The 19,324-nt window shown below is 33.8% G+C and overlaps 1 protein-coding gene across 1 annotated transcript in view; it reads left to right on the top strand.

Annotated features, from left to right (window-relative positions):
- The window catches only part of DPYD (dihydropyrimidine dehydrogenase), an 858,821-nt gene that overhangs the window by 692,584 nt on the left and 146,913 nt on the right, over nt 1-19,324 (top strand). The window contains exon 19 of the mRNA XM_042952991.1: nt 10,175-10,317. Coding sequence (XP_042808925.1) covers nt 10,175-10,317 — 143 coding nt within the window. The remainder of the gene's footprint in view (nt 1-10,174; nt 10,318-19,324) is intronic.

Genomic DNA, 19,324 nt, shown 5'->3' with positions numbered 1-19,324 from the left:
TGAATAGACATAGACAGGGGAGATTTTTATCTGGTAGGATAACAATTTGCCCTACACATTCCTTAAGCAGAATTCCATGAGAAATGTTTATACACCACGTCCACTGAGTCTGTCATGATTCTGAATTTCTTGGCTAAGGAAATATGTGTGTTCTTAAGAATAGCCCATTTATTTGTATTTATAGGTAAACTCATTATAGTTATAAGCTAAAAGCATTGCCAGAGGTACTTATTTGGGAGGGCTGAGGCATATGGTAATTTGGAAATAAAGGAAGACCCTCAAATTAAAATGTCATATTGTATACTAATTGGTTTATTGTTGTAATACATCATTTTACCACACACCTGCCTTTCTTATGTGCACATACCATTTAACCTCTTTGAGCCTGAATTTCCTTATCTGTACAATGGGGATAATGCGTATGCAATCTATTGTGAGGATCTACACAAGGTATGAATAATTTAGCAAAGCAACTAGTACTCAGTGGAATCTCAAATTATTTCATTTTAACCATAAAATAATATCACCATTAGCTTCGAATGCTAATTCTGTTCTATCATATGAAAGGCAACAGCTTACAAATTATGAAAGCCTCTAAGAATTTTATTACTGGCAACTCAGAAACATTGCCTGAGCCCTTTTAGTGGAGTAGAGAGCTGAATAGCAAGGAAGAACCCAAAAGTAAAAACTCGTCCATTTTAAATGTTAAATACCAGCTGAGATCTAAAAACCATTTCTAGTTTTGCTTGATATGTCTACTTTGAACATTTGCACCATTCTGTAAGTAAAAACATACTTAAATATTTAAAAATGAAAGAAAAATTCCCTGCTTGTTTTCTCTTGTGCGGAGGTTACTGAACAAATAATATGATGAGTATATTTTACATATTCATATATTCATATGTTTTTAATTTTCACGAGCCAATTACATAAGTCAATTTACAGAACTCTCCATTCTTATTTCCAAAGAGAGTACATATGTTGGAGCATCTACTGTGAAAACTAAACCAAGTTGGAAATAACAATAATGTACTTATTTCATTAATGTTTTTTCTCTTGGCTGTGTGCCTTTTCTCTGTGTAAATGTGTCTGCACACTGGATTTCCTTCTAGATCTGAATGTCCTCACTGGCCATATTGAAGAATGTGCTTACTGTACTGTTTCATTAAACTGCTGTGTTATCGGGTAATTGTTTAAACATAATGCCATAGGACTATCAAAAGGAAAGGTGAACTAATGGCATTTGCAAATGTCAGGGATTATCTTAACACTTTTATTATAGTTTATAAAAAAGTAGGTTCAGGGCATTTCATGGCAATTATTTCTACAGAAATTGGTTATTTAAATAAATTGCTAATTATCTGAAGATGACAGTATTGAAAATGCTCCTAATGAGTTGTTTAATAAGTGTAGCTTGTGGTGGCCACCTACAGGTTGAAAATAGAAAGAACATATAGACTAATTATGCTTAGAAATCCCATATAAACGCCACATATTTTTCCCTCTAGTAACAGATTTAAAGACATTTATCTCTCCATGCCATTTTTTTAGTCTTGGACAGTGTAGTTAGTTTCTGAGTTCTTCATAGATTATGGTTTTATTCTAAATCAATTTTACTTAGCTTTCACAATTATCTCTGTGCTATAATTCATGCAAATAATTATTGCTATAATTTAATCATCCAAACTGGGAGACTTTTAGAGTGAAAGAGGATGCTACTTGTAATTACATCATGTAATTACAAATAAATATGGGTATAATAAACTGGGACTCTTCTGGGCAAACTAGCTTACATGATCACTCTAGTTCTAACAATTACTTACTTCCAAACCTTTAAGCTAATTCCTAGCCAACATTTATATAATGCTAATATTCTTGGTTCTCTCATACATGGACAGTGTATCTTTATTAGTTACAAAATTATTGGCTCCTCTCTCTGTAACTTAATTTATATCCAAACATTTAAAATAAGGAAGTATAACATTATGGTTAAGAGCATGATATTGGCAGTTAGGTAGACCTGGATTCAAATACTGAACCCATGCTTTCTAACTGAGTGATATTGAGAGTGAGGTATTTACCTCTACTGAGTCCTGTTTACACATCTATAAAAACAGGGACAAAAAGGTATCTGTGGTAATGCTATTGGGACAATGTATGCAAAAACACATAGGAAAATACCTGGCAATTAGAAACACTCAAATGAGGAGTGTCTATATTGAGTGTGAGTTCGTTTAATGTTAAAATTTTATTTTAACTCCTATTTGTTTCTTTTCTAAGTTAACTTAATCACTGGTAACTGTTGGAAAGCACAGAGCATGTAAAATTTCTTCTTAAATTACCATGACAAAGTTCATGGTGTCCTTGAATTTTGGATTGGAAGATACCATCTATTATAATATTTCCAATAGTAGAAAGGTCATTTCTATTGCATGCTACCTGCTCTGTATCCATCTAGGTTCAAGGGATAGGAATGTCCCAGTGTAGCTACTTGTGCTGCTGAATTTACAACAAATTGATAAAATAATAATAATAATAATAATAATAATAATAATAATAACAAAACCAATAGTGTATGCTTAACTATTAGTGCCAGTTGTCTTTTAAGGAAAACATAATTGAAGCCTTTCTCTATGGTTACCCTTTAATATTTGAAGACAACTATTGGATTCCTTTCAGCCATTTCATACACTATGGTGGTGTGTGTGTGTGTGTGTTTACACACAGGCAGGGAGAGATCATTATGTTCTAGACATATTCTGAGTTTGTTAATATTGTACTTAAAATATTGGATGAGGGACCAAATGTGCTTTTCTGAAGATGAGTATAGAATCATCACATATCCCATCTGTAAAAGTTGCACAACAGAAAATCTGATGGTGCCTATTTCTGTATTTTAAGTTTTCAGAGCATTGTAAAAAATAGTCACTTTTTATTGCAGAAGTAGATTATAAACGCTTTTTATCTAAAGGAATAAAACAATATGGAAGTGTAGATATCAAACCTGAAAGTTCCTCTTCAGTATCATCCCCAGAGATAATAACTATTAAAAGTATAAAACTCAAAATTCTATGCATTTACATGCCCAGATACTAAATGTAATCATACTTTTTGTTTTTAACTGAAAATGGAACCACATCATACATATTGTTCTGCTACTTCAACATTATATCCTAGAGATATTTCCATTAGTTTTAAAAATGTTCTAAGGTAGTGTATATGGGTGAACTATAATTTATTTAATAGCATAACTATTGGTAGTAATTTGTGTTGTTTTCACTATTTTGCTATAAAAAATAATACTTCAAGGAACATCTTTGTACATGTAACTTTGTGTCTAGGTACTAATGGAATGGATTCCTCAAAGTGGAGTTTCTAGATGAAAAGATGTATACATTTAGATATTCCAATTGCATTGTAAATCTTATAAATATTTATTTATACAAATATATGCATTTATAATCATGTACCAAAGTATATCTTTTTTAGAAATGAAATGACATATGAACTACAAACAATCTCCAAATTTGATATCTAAGGGGTTAATTAACCTCCCTGAAGTATTAAGTATTTATCCCCACAGACTTATGGTTGAATGTTTATTTTTCTGATTAGTTTTCTCTGGCTTTGACAGTGATATTAGACCATGGATACTAAGAACCAGGCACTATGCCAAATGCTTTTCATGAATTACATCATGGATTAAATAATCCTCCCAGATTGCTCTGATATTGTCATTAATGTCCCTATTTCACAGATAGGGAAAACTGTTTGAGAGAGTTAAGGACCTTGCTCAAAGTCACACTCATATTAAGTAACTGAGCTGAGACATACCTTGTTGGTTGAACTTTAGAACCTATGCTCTTAGCATGAGTCCATAGGCCATACTGATACTGGTTTTCTTAGGCAAAGACAATCTGAAGATGATTCTCTTCATAAAGGCTGCACTGTCATTTCATAGTAACAGCTGAAAAGTACAGACTTTCATGTCACAGAGACTTGGTGTTTGATTCCAGTCTATCCCTTTTAAACTGCGTGACATCAAACAGGTTATTTATTCAGCTTGAGCTTCCCTTTCTTCATGTACGAAACAGAGATGACAGCATCTACCCTCACAGCACTGTGAGGGTTACATTGCACGATCTGTATGAAGCCTCAGCCTTAGGTCTGGCGTATGGAAATCACTTCATGAACAGTCACTCTTAATCCTTCCACTACCAGCAGCTAATATTTTCAGAAAGAAAAACAGCCCCCTCTTTGATGAATAGTCTAAATTCTTTCGCTTTAAAATAAAATGCCCGGCACATGGCTAGGTACCAAGTTATTGAATATGAATTGACTATGAACATATTGAATATATTATGAAGCAAATAAGCATAGTCATAAAGATATGAAGACTTAGGAAAAGATTCTTGAAATATTCAACTAAAATTAAAACATTTTCATAAGAAAATTTTCATTTTTTCAATAAAAGTAAAATAACATCATAAACCAATTCTTTCTCTCATTTCTCCTTTTTAAATTTCATAGCTCTACCTACATATAACCCTGGATCCTTTTAGTACTTCAGTTTCTGGTTGAATTATGCTAATTTTCTCAGAGGACTTTAATCCATGTGTAAAGATGTATTTTTAAATAGCTGTGCTTCACATATTTATCAGTATATTAGGGTCATTAACATTTTAAACTTGTTTTAGTAAAGCATAAATTTTTTGGTGCTTGACTTATGTGTATTTTATAAAAATCAATCTTTCAACTGCTAAATCTTTGAAATTCTTGATTTGCTAATATTTTCTTTCTTCTATATGATATTAAAATTATTAACAATTAGACAGTCAAAGTTCAACTTCTAATGAATTTATTATCTACTTAATTCATTGTATTTTAATTAATGTAAGCAAATTAAAACTACATTTTCTTTTTGTATACACAGTGAGCACGAGTGAGTATTATAACTCACGTTCTTTTTTATTGCCAGCGAGGGCTATTATCAGGGAATTTATTGTGGACTTAGCTCTAAGAATTAATTGTGCAACAGTAGCTGTCCTAGGAGTCAAATGATTAGGGAAAAAACAAACAGAATTAAACTCAATTATTCAAAATTCCAGTTATCCAAAATTAGCATATGTTCCACACTATCTTGCCCATTAAAAATTCCTTTCTCTTCAAGGATTTAGTCATGCAAAGTAAATCTCTACATCCCTTTCACCAATAAACTTGAGTTCTGATGTTGTCATTAAAATCCTTGTATATTAGTTTAATGCATGCACTTTGGATTCTAAAAAAAAACAAAAAACAAACACTTAAATATATTGGTGACTGCCTTTGAGATTTTTGACTTTGGAGTCAGTTATAGTAATCTTACCAATATTATGGCACTGCTGGATGAGAGCCCTTAGGAGAGGGGGCAAAGGGGGTGGATTGTGGTCCTCCTAAGGTTTCAGGGGATGTCAAATTCTACCATAATAGGCATCATGCTTTTGTCTCTAATAAAAGAAAAATTGGTTTCATTACATTACTAAATACGCACCAAAAACATAACTGGCACTGTCAAAGTAAACTGAATAAATGCTCCCCCGAAATCAATTGTTCTTGTGGGTAGCACAGATTAGAATAGCAAATACCTGTGCAATTTTACTTCTGTGCTTAAATCATTTAATCCTCAAAACAACTCTAATTTTATTGTTAATAAAATTTTATTAATAATTTTATTAATTTTGTAATTTTATTATTTCATAAATGAAAAAACAGGGGTACAATGAGACTAAGAAATTTTCACAAAGTCACACAGCTTACAAGTAGTGGAGCTAGAATTTGAACCTAAGTGGCCCTGTTGTCTGTCTGATGCTGTAACTAGTTCATCCTCAAATTACCTTCTTTCTGAAATTCATATTAATAGTATTTATAAAATGTATGATGTTTAAATGAATGTGAATTTTTCCTAATGGAACATTTGTACAGAATGAATAGTTGGATTCATATTATTTGCCTTAAAACTACCTCCTAAAGTCACTGGGACTAGTGTTGTGGGTACCTATCCTTGGTGACAGTATGGTTAGGACACAAACTGATTAATTGGGATCGTTCTTGAAAGCTTTTCAGATTTAGTGCAATTCTTAAAAATTGCATAGGTGCTTAATAAACATTTTTTGGATAGACAGATGGACAGATGAATGGATAAATGAGGTCTGAGTAAGGAAACTGATTAAGTCATAATATCTTAAGACTTACATATCAGTATATAATACTATAGTTAATGGTAGCATTTTTTAAATGTTTATTTATTTTTGAGAGAGTGTTTATTTTTGAGAGAGAGAGAGTGTGTGTGAGGGGCAGAGAGAGAGTGGGAGAGAGAGAATCCCAAGCAGACTCTACATTGTCAGCATGGATCTTGATGCGGGGCTTGATTCCAGGAACTGTGAGATCATGACCTGAGCTGAAATCAACAGTGGGACACTTAACTGACTGAGCCACCCGGGCCCCAACGTTAGTATTTTTTAAATTGCACTTAAAATGATATTGACTAGAGATAGTATTATTTTCTTAATGATTGATTGATTAACTTTTATTTTTTTTTAATTTTTTTTTTAATGTTTGTTTTATTTTTGAGAGAGAGAGAGACAGAGCTCAAGCAGGGGAAGGGTCAGAGAGAGAGGGAGACACAGAATCGGAAGCAGGCTCCAGGATCTGAGCTGTCAGCACAGAGCCCGACGCGGGGCTCGGACTCATAGACCGTGAGATCATGACCTGAGCCGAAGTCCGGCGCTTAACCGACTGAACCACCCAAGCACCCAGATTAACTTTTAATTAATCAGATTGATTAACTTTTATTTAAAAAATCTCTGGTGGGGCACCTGGATGGCTCAATCGGTTTAGCCTCCCACTTGGCTCATGATCACGGTTTGTGAGTTCCAGCCCTACATCAGGCTCGCTGCTGTCAGCCTGTCGGTGCAGAGCCCACTTCAAACCCACGCCCTCTCTCTGCCCCTCCCCACTTGCACTCCCTGAAAAATAAATAAACATTTAAAAAAATCTCTGGCTTATTAAAATGTTTTTCTAGAACATGAATCAATCCAAAAATATTCTTTGAAGTGTCCCAAAGAAGACCCATGACCTCAGCACATTGATTTGCATTCTAAGATGTGACTATAAGGAAGGCCTAGACTGATTAGATGTCAAAAGTTACAGTTCATGTCTAGTCCACCAGCTTTTCCAGAGGGCGGCTTTAGAACGAATCAGAGCTTTTGGCAGCAGTGTTGGGACTCCAGTTCATTTGTTGTTTTCTTTGTTTGTTTGTTTGTTTGTTTGTTTAAACCTACAGCTTGTTTCAAAATTTGGAAATTCAGAATGTCTTGACCTTGATTGGAGCATTCCACGCAGTTGGAACAGGATGGCTTGATATTTCCCATTAGGCATGAGGTTCATCTGGCAACTCCATGTGGATGAGGGCTTAATTTAAATTGCATGTTGCCTATGAGTTCATTTAAGCTTAAAGGATTTCAATTTCTTGATTTAAACCTTTTCATTTTCTTAAGGATGGACTCCACATTCAATTCCTTAAGCCTCTCAAACTGGCTTCTTCCTCCCTGGTCTTTGGTCTAAAATCATTAATTACTGTAGCAATGACAAAGTTGTAAAAATCCTTATCTGAATACCTATGACCCTGGAAATATTTATGTGTTTTAATTGACATATGTACCATTCTGTATAATATTTATATGTATTTTTCCCTTACACTGAAACTTATATTTTTATCTTGAACCTTATTTCTTTATACCTATCATTTTAAAACTGAAAAGAAATTTCTATATAACAATTTAGAAAGATCCTTTTATATACTTTCAAAAGATTTCCTCCCAGAAACCTTTCATGGTAGATAAAAGTCATTTTTAAAACCTATTCCCCATAAAAATGCTCTCTGAGAACAGGTAGATTATATTTCATATTAAATCAGTTGAGTTACAAAGAAAACTAATCAAATGGAATTTATAATGGAAATAAAAACTGAATTTACTATTAGCCAGTAACAGAGGGATCCATTTCTTCATTTTTGGATCACATTTCCTCAGAGAACATAATTACTCTTAATTTTTAAGAATATACCTTTACTGGTTTGAAAGGTTTTCGTGTTCATTAGGTAGATTAGAAAGTTTTAGAAAAGAAAGAAAAACATGAAATAGAAAATGTCTTATTGACCTAATTGAACATCTTCAAATGCCACTGAGGATTTGCTGGTGTTTTTTAACACCTGTGTAATAATGTTGCCCTTTAAACGTAACTGGTTAAATTTTCAAAGCTGTGTTCTGGGATTTTGCCATTTGATGTCCATTAATATCAATTGGAGTATTTGGCCAAATCCCTGTGTACCACTTTGAAATTTTATCCCTTAGTGTTAATGATAGTCTTCTAACAGTGCAGTTACAAATAAATTATTTATCTGCTTAGCTCAAATTTCCTTTACTCTCTAGGGTCAACTAAATGAGAAAAAAAAAAAAAAGAATCCCAGTGTTTATCATTTCAAAGTAACATGTATGTAAAAGCCATCAGCTTAATATGTCCTGAACATATCAGATATAAGGAGCACATAGATATATCTCTACCTAAAATATTTATTTAAGTTACAGATTTCCTTTATAATGCTTTCATTTAAGTTTTATTCTTACTTCGATATCTTTTTTAGTACAGCTAAAGATTTGTATATATAAATATGTATGCGAGTGTCAGTGTGGGTATGTATTCTTGCTATGCATTCTCCTGTCTACTATGTTACCTCCTCTATGGTTAAACCAGACAGACTGAGAAATCACTGATAAACATTTTGAGGTAGAAATAGGATCTTGGTGTTCAGTTTCTAATTTGCCCTCATTTTTCCTGCCTTATAATTTCAGTGTCCGTTATGGAACTCTGAACTGTCAACATGGAACACTCTTGACTGAGAGACATTAATATCTAGTGGAAGCTTTTTAAGGTGTGGGAGCAATAAGAACAGACATTTCCATACACATTTTTGGTGTTAATGCAAAAGCATCAGTTACAGATAAATTCAATATCATCTGAGATGCCTATGAACAAGATTAAAAAAATGCACTAATTTTAAGGAAAATTCTTTGCGCTTCCTCAAAGAGAATGCTCCCATAAACACATATTGAAAATGCCAGTGGAGATGCTTGTGGTGGTGGAGGTGATGATAAAGTACCCACCACATGAGGTGATTTTACCAGTTGCTTGTTTGTGGGGTTTTTTGGTGTGTGTATGGAACCCTGGTTTGAGGTAATGTCAAATTCTTGCACGGATAGAGCTATTTTTAGTTCAGAAAATACCTTTATAGAACATTGACATATTATGAGTCCACACCAGAAATATCAAATTACATCCCAATATGATGAAAGCATTAATTTACTTCAGAGTGTGTTAACCCTTGAGAGTTGAAAGCAGCTTTAGTGCAGTTAATCATTTTAAAAATGTCCCCCAAGTGTTCTGTCCATCCATGAGGCTTTCATTATGATCAGGGAATAATATATTGGTAATGTCTGGCTAAGTATAAAAAATTAAGCACATACTCTTTAATTACTAAATTCTAGCAATTGTCCATACCTTGGTTGAAACTTTCTAATGTCTGAAAAATTATATTAGGCTCACTAAATTTCATCAAATTATGAGTAATACATGTAAAAAGCAATATGGAATCTGTAAGTTCATCAACACCTTGCTTGTTTTCACAGTATCTCTATTCACACCAGCTGCTTTATACATAACAGAGCTGTATGTCTATTTATGCACTGTATGCGATTGTTTTTCTTTTTCAAAATCTGCTGTTCCTTGTTCTTTTTAAAACAGATGCTTGAACATTCCATATAATCTTTTACACATTACTGTATATCAAATTGTATTATGCATGTAATTTATGCAGGAGTTCTACAGTTGCTATATCCACTTGCATAACACGTTTGCTTGCAATAATAGCATCAAAAATTTTAAAGTAAATACACATCCATCAAATTAGCATACTATAAAACATGGCAATGTATATGTATTACATATATATATATCTTAAATACAGATAAAGAAATTTGACTTTTGTTTAGGACAATACTACCATTACATAATAATAATTATAAGGCAGTATTTTCAACTAGTCAATATGCTAACCATTGATTATTCTCATTTTCTGTAGGCACAGCCATCAGACCTATTGCTTTGAGAGCTGTGACCTCCATTGCTCGTGCTTTGCCTGGATTTCCCATTTTGGCCACTGGTGGAATTGACTCAGCTGAAAGTGGTCTTCAGTTTCTCCACAGTGGAGCCTCAGTCCTCCAGGTAATACTTGTGTTTGTCTGCCCCTTCAAAGAGCTCCATCGAACACATCCACTGTAAATTATGTGATAACAAATATATGTGTATAAGGTCTCCTGAGAAAGAGACAGTGTGTGATTAAAATGGCATCACTCATTAAGTTACTGTTGTGAGTAGAGAACAAACCTGAGATTTATTTCCTGACCTATTAAGGACTTATGAACACTCTATCTTTGAAAAATATTTTTTTTTCCTCTCTGTTGCCAAAATAAATGAAACCAGGTACCAAAATGCACACTGTAGAACTGGGAAAAAAAATAAATATTTGAAGAAATCTGGGTAAAAGTAAAATTTTGATTGAAAAATAAAATGAGGGGCACCTGGGTGGCTCAGTCGGTTAGGAGTCCAACTTTGGCTCAGGTCATGATCTCACAGTTCATGGGTTCAAACCCTGCATCAGGCTTCATACTGACAGCTCAGAGCCAGGAGCCTCCTTCATTCTGTGCCTCCCTCTCTCTCTGCTCCTCCCCTGCTTGCACTCTCTCTCTCTCTCTCTCTCTCTCAAAAATAAATAAAATGTTGGGGAAAAAAATAAAGAAAAAGAAATGAAGTCAAGGGTAAGACCAATACACAAAATCTACCAAATTTAACTCTGAATTTCCTGGCAGCTAAAGCAAGGAAATTATTAGTTTCACAAAACTTTCCAAATATAAATATAAATTGATCAGCTTCTTGTGATATAGAGCTGTGAGAAATTATTCTATTATTGTCATAATGCAATACTTTGAGATGTAGTACATTATACTCTTAATAGCACTCCTACATATAATCTATTACTTATTACTTATACACTTGCTTGTTATAATGTTGCTGAGCAAAGGCTCAATACAGTGCCTCAGTGCATTATAGCAAAATATCTGGCCCTGAGGCCAGATATGCAGGTTTAGATGGTCTAACTTGACCCAGGGATAAAATTTTTCATATGATTACTAGACTGTGACCTCTCAGATCATACTCCATTAATATGGATTCTTACTACCTAGCATTGAATGAAATCAGAAAGCATAGAGTTTAGCTTCACTTATATTCTCTGGTAAGAAAGTGGAGAACAAATATCTCATGTTGCTAATTTGACAATCAGAGTTAACATCCTCTTACAAAATACAATCTAAGGTAGAAATAATATATATCAGAATGCTAATAGAAGATATAAAGAAGAACCAAATTTCAAGACTGAAAATTGTAGTAACTAGAATTTAAAACAGTTAATGGGCTCAACAGCAGAATGGAGACAACAGAAGAAAGAACCAGTGACATGGAAGACAGAGCAATAGAAATTAACCTCTCTGGAAAACACAGAGAAAAAAGACTGAAAAAAACAAATGAACAGCACTTCGTGGAACTGTGAGACTATAACAAAAGATCTAACATTCAGAGAAGAGATCACAGAAGGACGAGATGACAAAGAAATAATGTTTGAAAACTTCCCAATTTTTTAAAAGGGCAAAATCCTGTAGATTCATGAAGGTGAATGAACCTCAAATATGATAGATCTAAAGAAATCCATACGAAAACCCATTATAGTCAAACTTCTGAAAACTAGACCTTGGAAAAAAAGGACCTTGGAAACAATAAAAAAAAAATTTCACCTAGAGGGAGAAAAAAATTTAATCAAAATAGACTTCTCATCATAAAGCATGAACTCCAGGAGGTGGAACAATATTTTTCAGTTGTTGAAGGAAAAGAACTACCAACCTAAAATCCTATATCCTTCAGGAACAAAGGATAAATCAACACATTCTTGGCTGAGGAAAAACTAAGAGAATTTTTTGACAGGAGACCATAACTAAAAGAATGGCTAAAGGAAATTCCTTAAAAATAAAGGAAATATTAAAGAAAGTATCTTGGGACATCAGGAAGGAAGGAAGGGGGAAGGGTAAGAAGGAAGGAAGGAAGGAAGGGAGGAAGAAAGGAAGGAAGGAAAGATATAGGAAGAAGGAACACCATCTTCAGGAAAAATATGAGGATAATGTATGTCTAGGATTGAATATCACCTGAATTTACTTTCATGAACATGGAGAAATGTATGGACTGGAGGATGCAAGTGGGTTATGAGAGGGTCCCAGAAAAGATGCTTCCTTATTTCCAAACATGTAGTCTTAGGCAAGTCACACATGAGGGTGAAGATTGTTGACATTCTTCCATGTGCTGGTTCTAGCTGCTGCTGCATACAGTATTTCCACACCTACCCAAGAGTGAAATTGTTTTATTGTGCTTCATTTTATTGCACTTTAAATACTACATTTTTTTACAAATTGAAGATTTGTGGCAATCCTGCATCTGACAAGTCCACTGGCATCATTTTTTTCAAACAGCATTTGCTCACTTTGTGTCTTTGTATCACATGTTGGCAATTCTCACAATATTTCATGCTTTTAAAATTGTTACTGTATCTGTTTTGATGATATATGATCAGTGATTATGACTCACTAAAAGCTTAGATGATGGTTGGCATTTTTAGAAATAAAGTATTTTTTAATCAAAGGATGTACATTTTTAGACATAATGCTATTGCACACTTAATAGACTATAGTGTTGTATAAACACAAGTTTTATATGCACTGAGAAACCAAAACAATTTCATTTCACTTACTTTAGTGCATTATTTGCTTTATTGTGATGAGCTGGAACTGAACCCACAATATCTTTGACGTGTGCCTGTACTTTGACACCAATTGAAGCTTGAAGGATGAAAGTAATGTAGCCAAAGTCACATGACTAGTGCTCGGGACAGACATCAGGTTTTACAACTGTAAAGCCAATGCTCTTCCAACTGCTCACATTGCCGACCCCCTCCTAGAACCTCTAAGATGCGAGTATCAGTAATAGGCAGGTCTTCCCCACCTACTCAAGGCTCACATATTCAGGCTACAGCTTATTCCTTAGAGTACGGATGCTAAGAAGAGAAGAAATGTGAAAACATAGAAAAATTAATCAACAAATGTGCCTAGTAGAGGTGTACTTAGTGTATGGACCATAGTATGTCAGCATATGTAGAATACTATATGTCCTCACAAAACTGTATGGTGAAATAATCATTCAAATTGTGGTTTCTGCTTAGGCTCCTCTTGAATCAAGAAGCAGAGAATCACTCAAAGTACCTTAAGAAAATGGAGCCTATTATAGTCTATGCATCAGTGGAGCCTAGGACTAGAACTCTAAGAAGCAATGGGTCAGTTCTCAGGAGAGATCTTCTCCATCTCTCTTCTATGGTCCATGTGATTTCTCCCTCAGAGGAATCTATAGTTCTCACTCTGTCTCCAGAACTTACTCCTTGTTTCTGCCTCCCCTGGACTTCTACCTGCCACATGACACTTGGGCCCACTCTACATGGTAGTTTTTCAGCTCTAACTTCTACATGAAATGCCTCACTAGCTTAATACCTCTTGGCTCAGATTTCAAAAGAGGAAATTCATTTTGCTCAATTAATCTTCTTGCACCAGGCCTCGTCCTAAAACATTGGTCACCCAATGTGTTGACTGCTTGGTATACAGCAGAAACATACTCAGTATTTGTTGAGTGAATTTGTTAAATAAATGTGTTGGAGTTGTGATTTTTTTTAACCAGCTTGTGAAGAGGTGATGAGGTGTTAACACGGTGTAAAAAGTGGTTGCCAAAGGTCTTCCCTTTCAGCTCTGTCTGGGATCTGCAGGGAGACTTTCCAGCTATGTAAACTGTTCGTTCCCAAATGACTTTGTTAAAAATGCAAAGTTCTACACATAGGCTTTAACTGGTAGAAGATTATAGATTATGCATCAATTCTACCATTAGCTTTAGTTTTAGTTAGCTAGAACACATTTTTAAACCAATTTTAGCTAAAGTACGAACTAAAATCAGTATTAAGAGATACTTAATACTGTTATTAGATATACTTAATACAGTTGTGAGAGGGAAAACCCTTGCATTTAGAATTTTGACTTGACATTTGAAGGGGGTGGAGAATGTGCAATATTTCTGTGTCTCTTTCATTGTAACTGAATTTCACCCTGTTCAGCTCCCTAATCCTGGGTTAATCTAACCTTTAATTTTCTATACTTCTGGGCTGCTGAATATTATTAGAAAAGTTCAAGTAACTCTGCCAACTAGATTTACTTCAAATTCATAGTGTTTAATGTCAGCTGGGCCGTGGGTGCTAGTCAGCATCCGTTTTTGCCTTTAAAAAAAAAAAAAAAACATCAAATTCTCTCCAGCAGTTAGTTCGTGTCTTTTTCATGTACCTCAAGGCCCTAAACCCTCCATCAACACCCTGTATTTCTCTGATGCCATTTGTTCACTGGCTCTTTTTACCTAACTCTGTCCCTTTGTCTGATTCTATAACAGTTCTCTTGAAGAGCTCATCCCCTTATATATCTTTAGATGGCATACTGTCAAATCTACCTTTCCAGTTTTTTCTACTCAGAAGTGAAGTACATACTGACAAAATGCATTTTTTACATGATGTCATCAAATGAAATGCATTTAAGTATCAGGGTGGTGGTGCTGATACACTGGGGTATAGAAAGAGAAGGAATAGGTACAAATAGTGACACAAATAAATATTTTGATTCTAATCTTGATACATATACATAGACTATGTAGGTATATGGTAGGTGAGTTCACTACTGGAATAAGGATTTAGTAATTTCAAATTCAGATTTAAATGAATTCAACAGCTGTGCCCTTCTATGTGACTTTAGAAAAAGTACTGACATTTCAAACTGGAAAGCCAAAATTGTTTCATAAGTTGGATAAGTGTGATAAAACATGCGTCCCTTATTAATCATTATGCATCACAGAGAATCATTCATACATTTGTTCATTCAATAAATATTTATTAAGAACCTACTACATACCTAGCACTGTTATAGGGATTTGAAATTATTCTGTGAATATAACAGGCAACAGTTCATTACCTCCAGGGCTTACAGTTTAGTGAGGGGAGACACATAACATATAATAAATATGAAAGATGAGTATATTATCTTGTATGTAAGGTCACAAGTGCTATGAAAAAAAAGAGGCCTCACTGAAAAGGTAAATTTCAGGGAAATGTTATCAAGGGAAATACTTAATGTTGGAGCATCACTTGCTTAAATTTTTATTTGAGGGTTAACTGAAATATAAAAATTACAAAATATTGTAGATCACTTTGCAGTTCATAAACAGAAATGCCTCTTAGAGTTTCAGGTTGCATTTTAATGGGTAATTTTTGAAGTCTTCTTACCATTTCTAGGAATGTATCATTTCTCAGTGGCACTGTTTATTTCTATTATCTTATTCTGCAACTTGCTTTGACAAGGATGTTAACTTCTCAGTGGTGAAGCATCCAATAATTCTACCTTCAGAATGCTTCAGTGAATGTTGAATATAAAAACTAAGGAATTAGCTAGAGAGTAATTTGGGTTCCAGATCATTTCCCTAGTACATCTTTGGAGTGAAAATGACTATTACAAAAGAACCCAAATACAAGACTGTGGCCAAGAAATAAGGTTCAAAACCAATTATGTGTTTGTGTTCTTGGGTATCTGCTCTTATAACTTTGTCAGCTAAATGGATTTCTAATTTATTTGTATAAACTCCAGTGTGTTCGAAATATGGATTTTTCTTCTTACTTGATAGGTTTTCATTAATTAGAATATGCAAATTAGGGCTCTAAAAAGGACAGGTGAAAATTATTGGTCAATTTCAGATACTAAAATTTGTAAGTACTTCCTTGTTAAATTATATTCTCAAACTCTTCATAAACTCTTGAGGTCTTAAAATCTTCTGTGGGGTTACTCTGAAGAATAGAAGTTTGCTTCTGTCTGCCAATTAGTTATTCATGAAGAGGATAGTAAATAAATAATTTGAATAATTCCCCTTTAACATAGTTTGAAGAGAGGACTTCAATAAATTAAAACTGGGGTTTTGTTGTTGTTGTTATGCTTTTACTTTTAGTTTTTTACTCCCAGACCTAGCCTTCCTGCTGAGTCCTATATCCCTTTCCTCTGATTTAGTACTAGTTTACAGTTTCTTATAATAAAAAACTATTTAGAGATTTCTGTTGCAGCTAAAATCCAGACTAAGTCAGTTGCTTTTAGTGATAAGTTTCATTACAAAATGTTCACTCTTCTCTATTGTATATAGATAGAGAATATAAGTACTATACTACCTTTTTTTTCCCTGAATGACTCTGGGTTTCTATAATTTAATTTAATGATATTGCCCATTACAATTTAATCTATTAAGGACTTTGACTCAGGACATCGGAAATTATAGGAAGCCATCAGTTCATTCATGTACAATTATGACCTGTGCCTTCATTGAGATTGTATGGGTGGATTTTTTTTTAATCCCATTTCTTTTGTTAGGGTTTGTCACTGAAGTTAATAGAAAATCCTGAAATACAACAGAACGAGGGAGCATAGTGGGTATTTGCTGTGAAGAATCATGGTCATGTGATGGACACTCACTAAACTTAGATAACCAAATCAATTTCTAACAATAATCAAAGCTGTTCTAATGGAGCTAGTTCAAGCTAAATGGAATATTTTAATGTGATCAGGAGATGTATTATTTTATTAAAACCAGTGAAAAAGAAGTAATTGAAGCAGACGATGACACTGTTTCCACCTGAGTGCAGATGCTTTACCGACATTTTCTCTTGGTCATAGCACACAGGAAGATGTCAGTGCTTCAGCTCTATTGATGGGGGTCTTGAGAGGATAAAAATTTTGCACACTATATTCTCAATTTTTATTGGGTAGGTGGGAAGTAGTTATTCAATGGTTTCTTAGGTTTTTTCCCATCTTCATTCACTTTAAAGTAAGCCTATGATATAGGAATGAAGAATAGTCAATACCATTCAGTTATTTTAAATGGCATCTGAACTGTTTCACATAGCTAGTTAAAATAGACATATTTTTCTTTCCACTATGCAGTTTCTTGTTTCCTAGCTTTAATGAGTGCTTCATTTACAATTTTAAGAACAATTTGCAAGTGGGTATTGAAAAAAATAGAAATCCTATATTCTTAGGATAATATATGAGAAAAAAATATGCTCTTAGTATCCATTCAATGAAATTACAATTACCGTGTCAATTATTACATTATTTTAAATTAGTTTAATGGATGGTTACTTTTAACAGAAGAGGTTTTAATTTTTGAAAAGCATCGTGATTCCAGTGCAACAGTGTTGTTTATAATAGAGGAAATTAAATGGAAACCTGTTAGGCCTTCAAATGATTACACACTCTCCACTTGGTAGGAAGATTAACATCTAAATTCAAAGGAAATTAATTGAAATTAAGTCTAATCTTTTTGAAAGACAGTTTTACCATAAGTATCACATAGTGACTGTTTTATGTGAAAAAAATAACCATGAGTTAGCAAAGATGTTTGTAGATACAGCCATTTGAAATATCTGATCTTGCATAAACTTTGGCCAAAGTTTTTTTTTTTTCCCTGACTCTTACCAAATCCTTTATTTTGTCTGCTTCTTTTCGCATTGTATGCAGAGATATGGTTAACTACTAGTTAAACTGCTTTGTCAAAAAATCTTCATATTCCTGACCAAAGTTTTAAATTACTATTTATCCTCTTATTATTCAATTAAAAAAAAAACCCAGTTGCTTAGATATTTTCATGTCACATATTGTTTTCCAAATATTGTGTTTTCTTTGTTGCTTTTCTCTCAAGCTTTTGAATTTATCAGTATCATTTGAAATGAGTTGTGATTGGGCATAACTGATTTTTTAATAACCATCCCATAATTTGTCCATCCAAATGACTGTTAGAAATAGTCACTTTGGGAGGTAATGTATTTTGAATACTATCAATAACTACTCTTCATACTTTGAGGGTGGATTTTGATGTTATTTATGTTTAATGGAAAAGTATTGAAGAGTGACCGTCTTTATGTTTTCACAGGCTGACACCACACCCCTTCTCTCTTCTCAGATTCAAGAACAAATAAATGCCCAGTTGGCCCTGTCTACTTTGTACTTTCATGGCATTTTGTTCCCTTTTTAATTAATGTTTTTATCCTCTAAGATTTCAATTCCCTCCTCTTCTAAGGATACTGACAGCCTCCTTCATCCTTGGTTAGTTGCCTTGCAGATAATTTTTTGATTATTCCCAAGGACAATGGTCCCCCAAATGTGACTTTACCAACATAAGGACATCACTTCTAGCGGAAACATATCTCTAAGTGCATGTTTTGTTAACAGTAGAATGTCGACATCAACTTTCTACACAAAAAAGATATTATTAAATATTAACCCAAAAGTCAGACTAACAAAAGTCTCTTTCCAGAACCATTTAGTACTATCATGTACATAATATATTTGAAGTTTTTCCCCCAAGGGTTCAGATTAGAATAGATTGTTTGTGCCATTCTAAGTTTGTTTTTTTTTTCTCACAAGAAAAGAATGAAAACATAGACCAAAAGGACATTTCACAGTTGATTCCTCATAAATGCCTACCTCCCTAAGAGTTTCTAATAATGACATTCAGTTTTGTACCCCACTATTTTGCTTTGCATGTGCTGTCCCAATTCTTTATCACTTTTCTTAGTTACAGTTTTGAAATGACACTGAATTATTAGCTTATGATAATAATGATGTTCCTGGGTTATGGCCTATCTTCTTTTTAAATGGCTTCTGTCTTCTTATGCTTACTATCCTTCTTCTGATGGATAAAAAAAACAGGTTTCGATATTTTTACATGCTATTTTAAGACCATATCCTTTGATTTTTTTTTAAATACATTTTTATGTTTAGGGGCAGCGGTTTCTTTTTGCAATTATAACAAACCAAACCTTAGAAACTTTATCCTCCTGACACCTACACACATGTGTACAAGCCTCATGTAAGTCTTGTAGTAAAGCCTCACTTTTGGCCATCACCCCCAAAATATATTCACAGCAAACTAGACTCCCTGGAGTTACTTTCTTCTCAAAAGATCCAGTCATCATTTTAATGGTGGTGCATTCTGAATTTACTGAAGTGTGTTT

Source organism: Panthera leo, chromosome C1 (genome assembly GCF_018350215.1).
Source record: "Panthera leo isolate Ple1 chromosome C1, P.leo_Ple1_pat1.1, whole genome shotgun sequence".
Taxonomy (NCBI): domain Eukaryota; kingdom Metazoa; phylum Chordata; class Mammalia; order Carnivora; family Felidae; genus Panthera; species Panthera leo.
The sequence above is the reverse complement of the archived record's forward strand: the minus strand, read 5'-3'. Positions and strand labels throughout refer to the sequence as shown.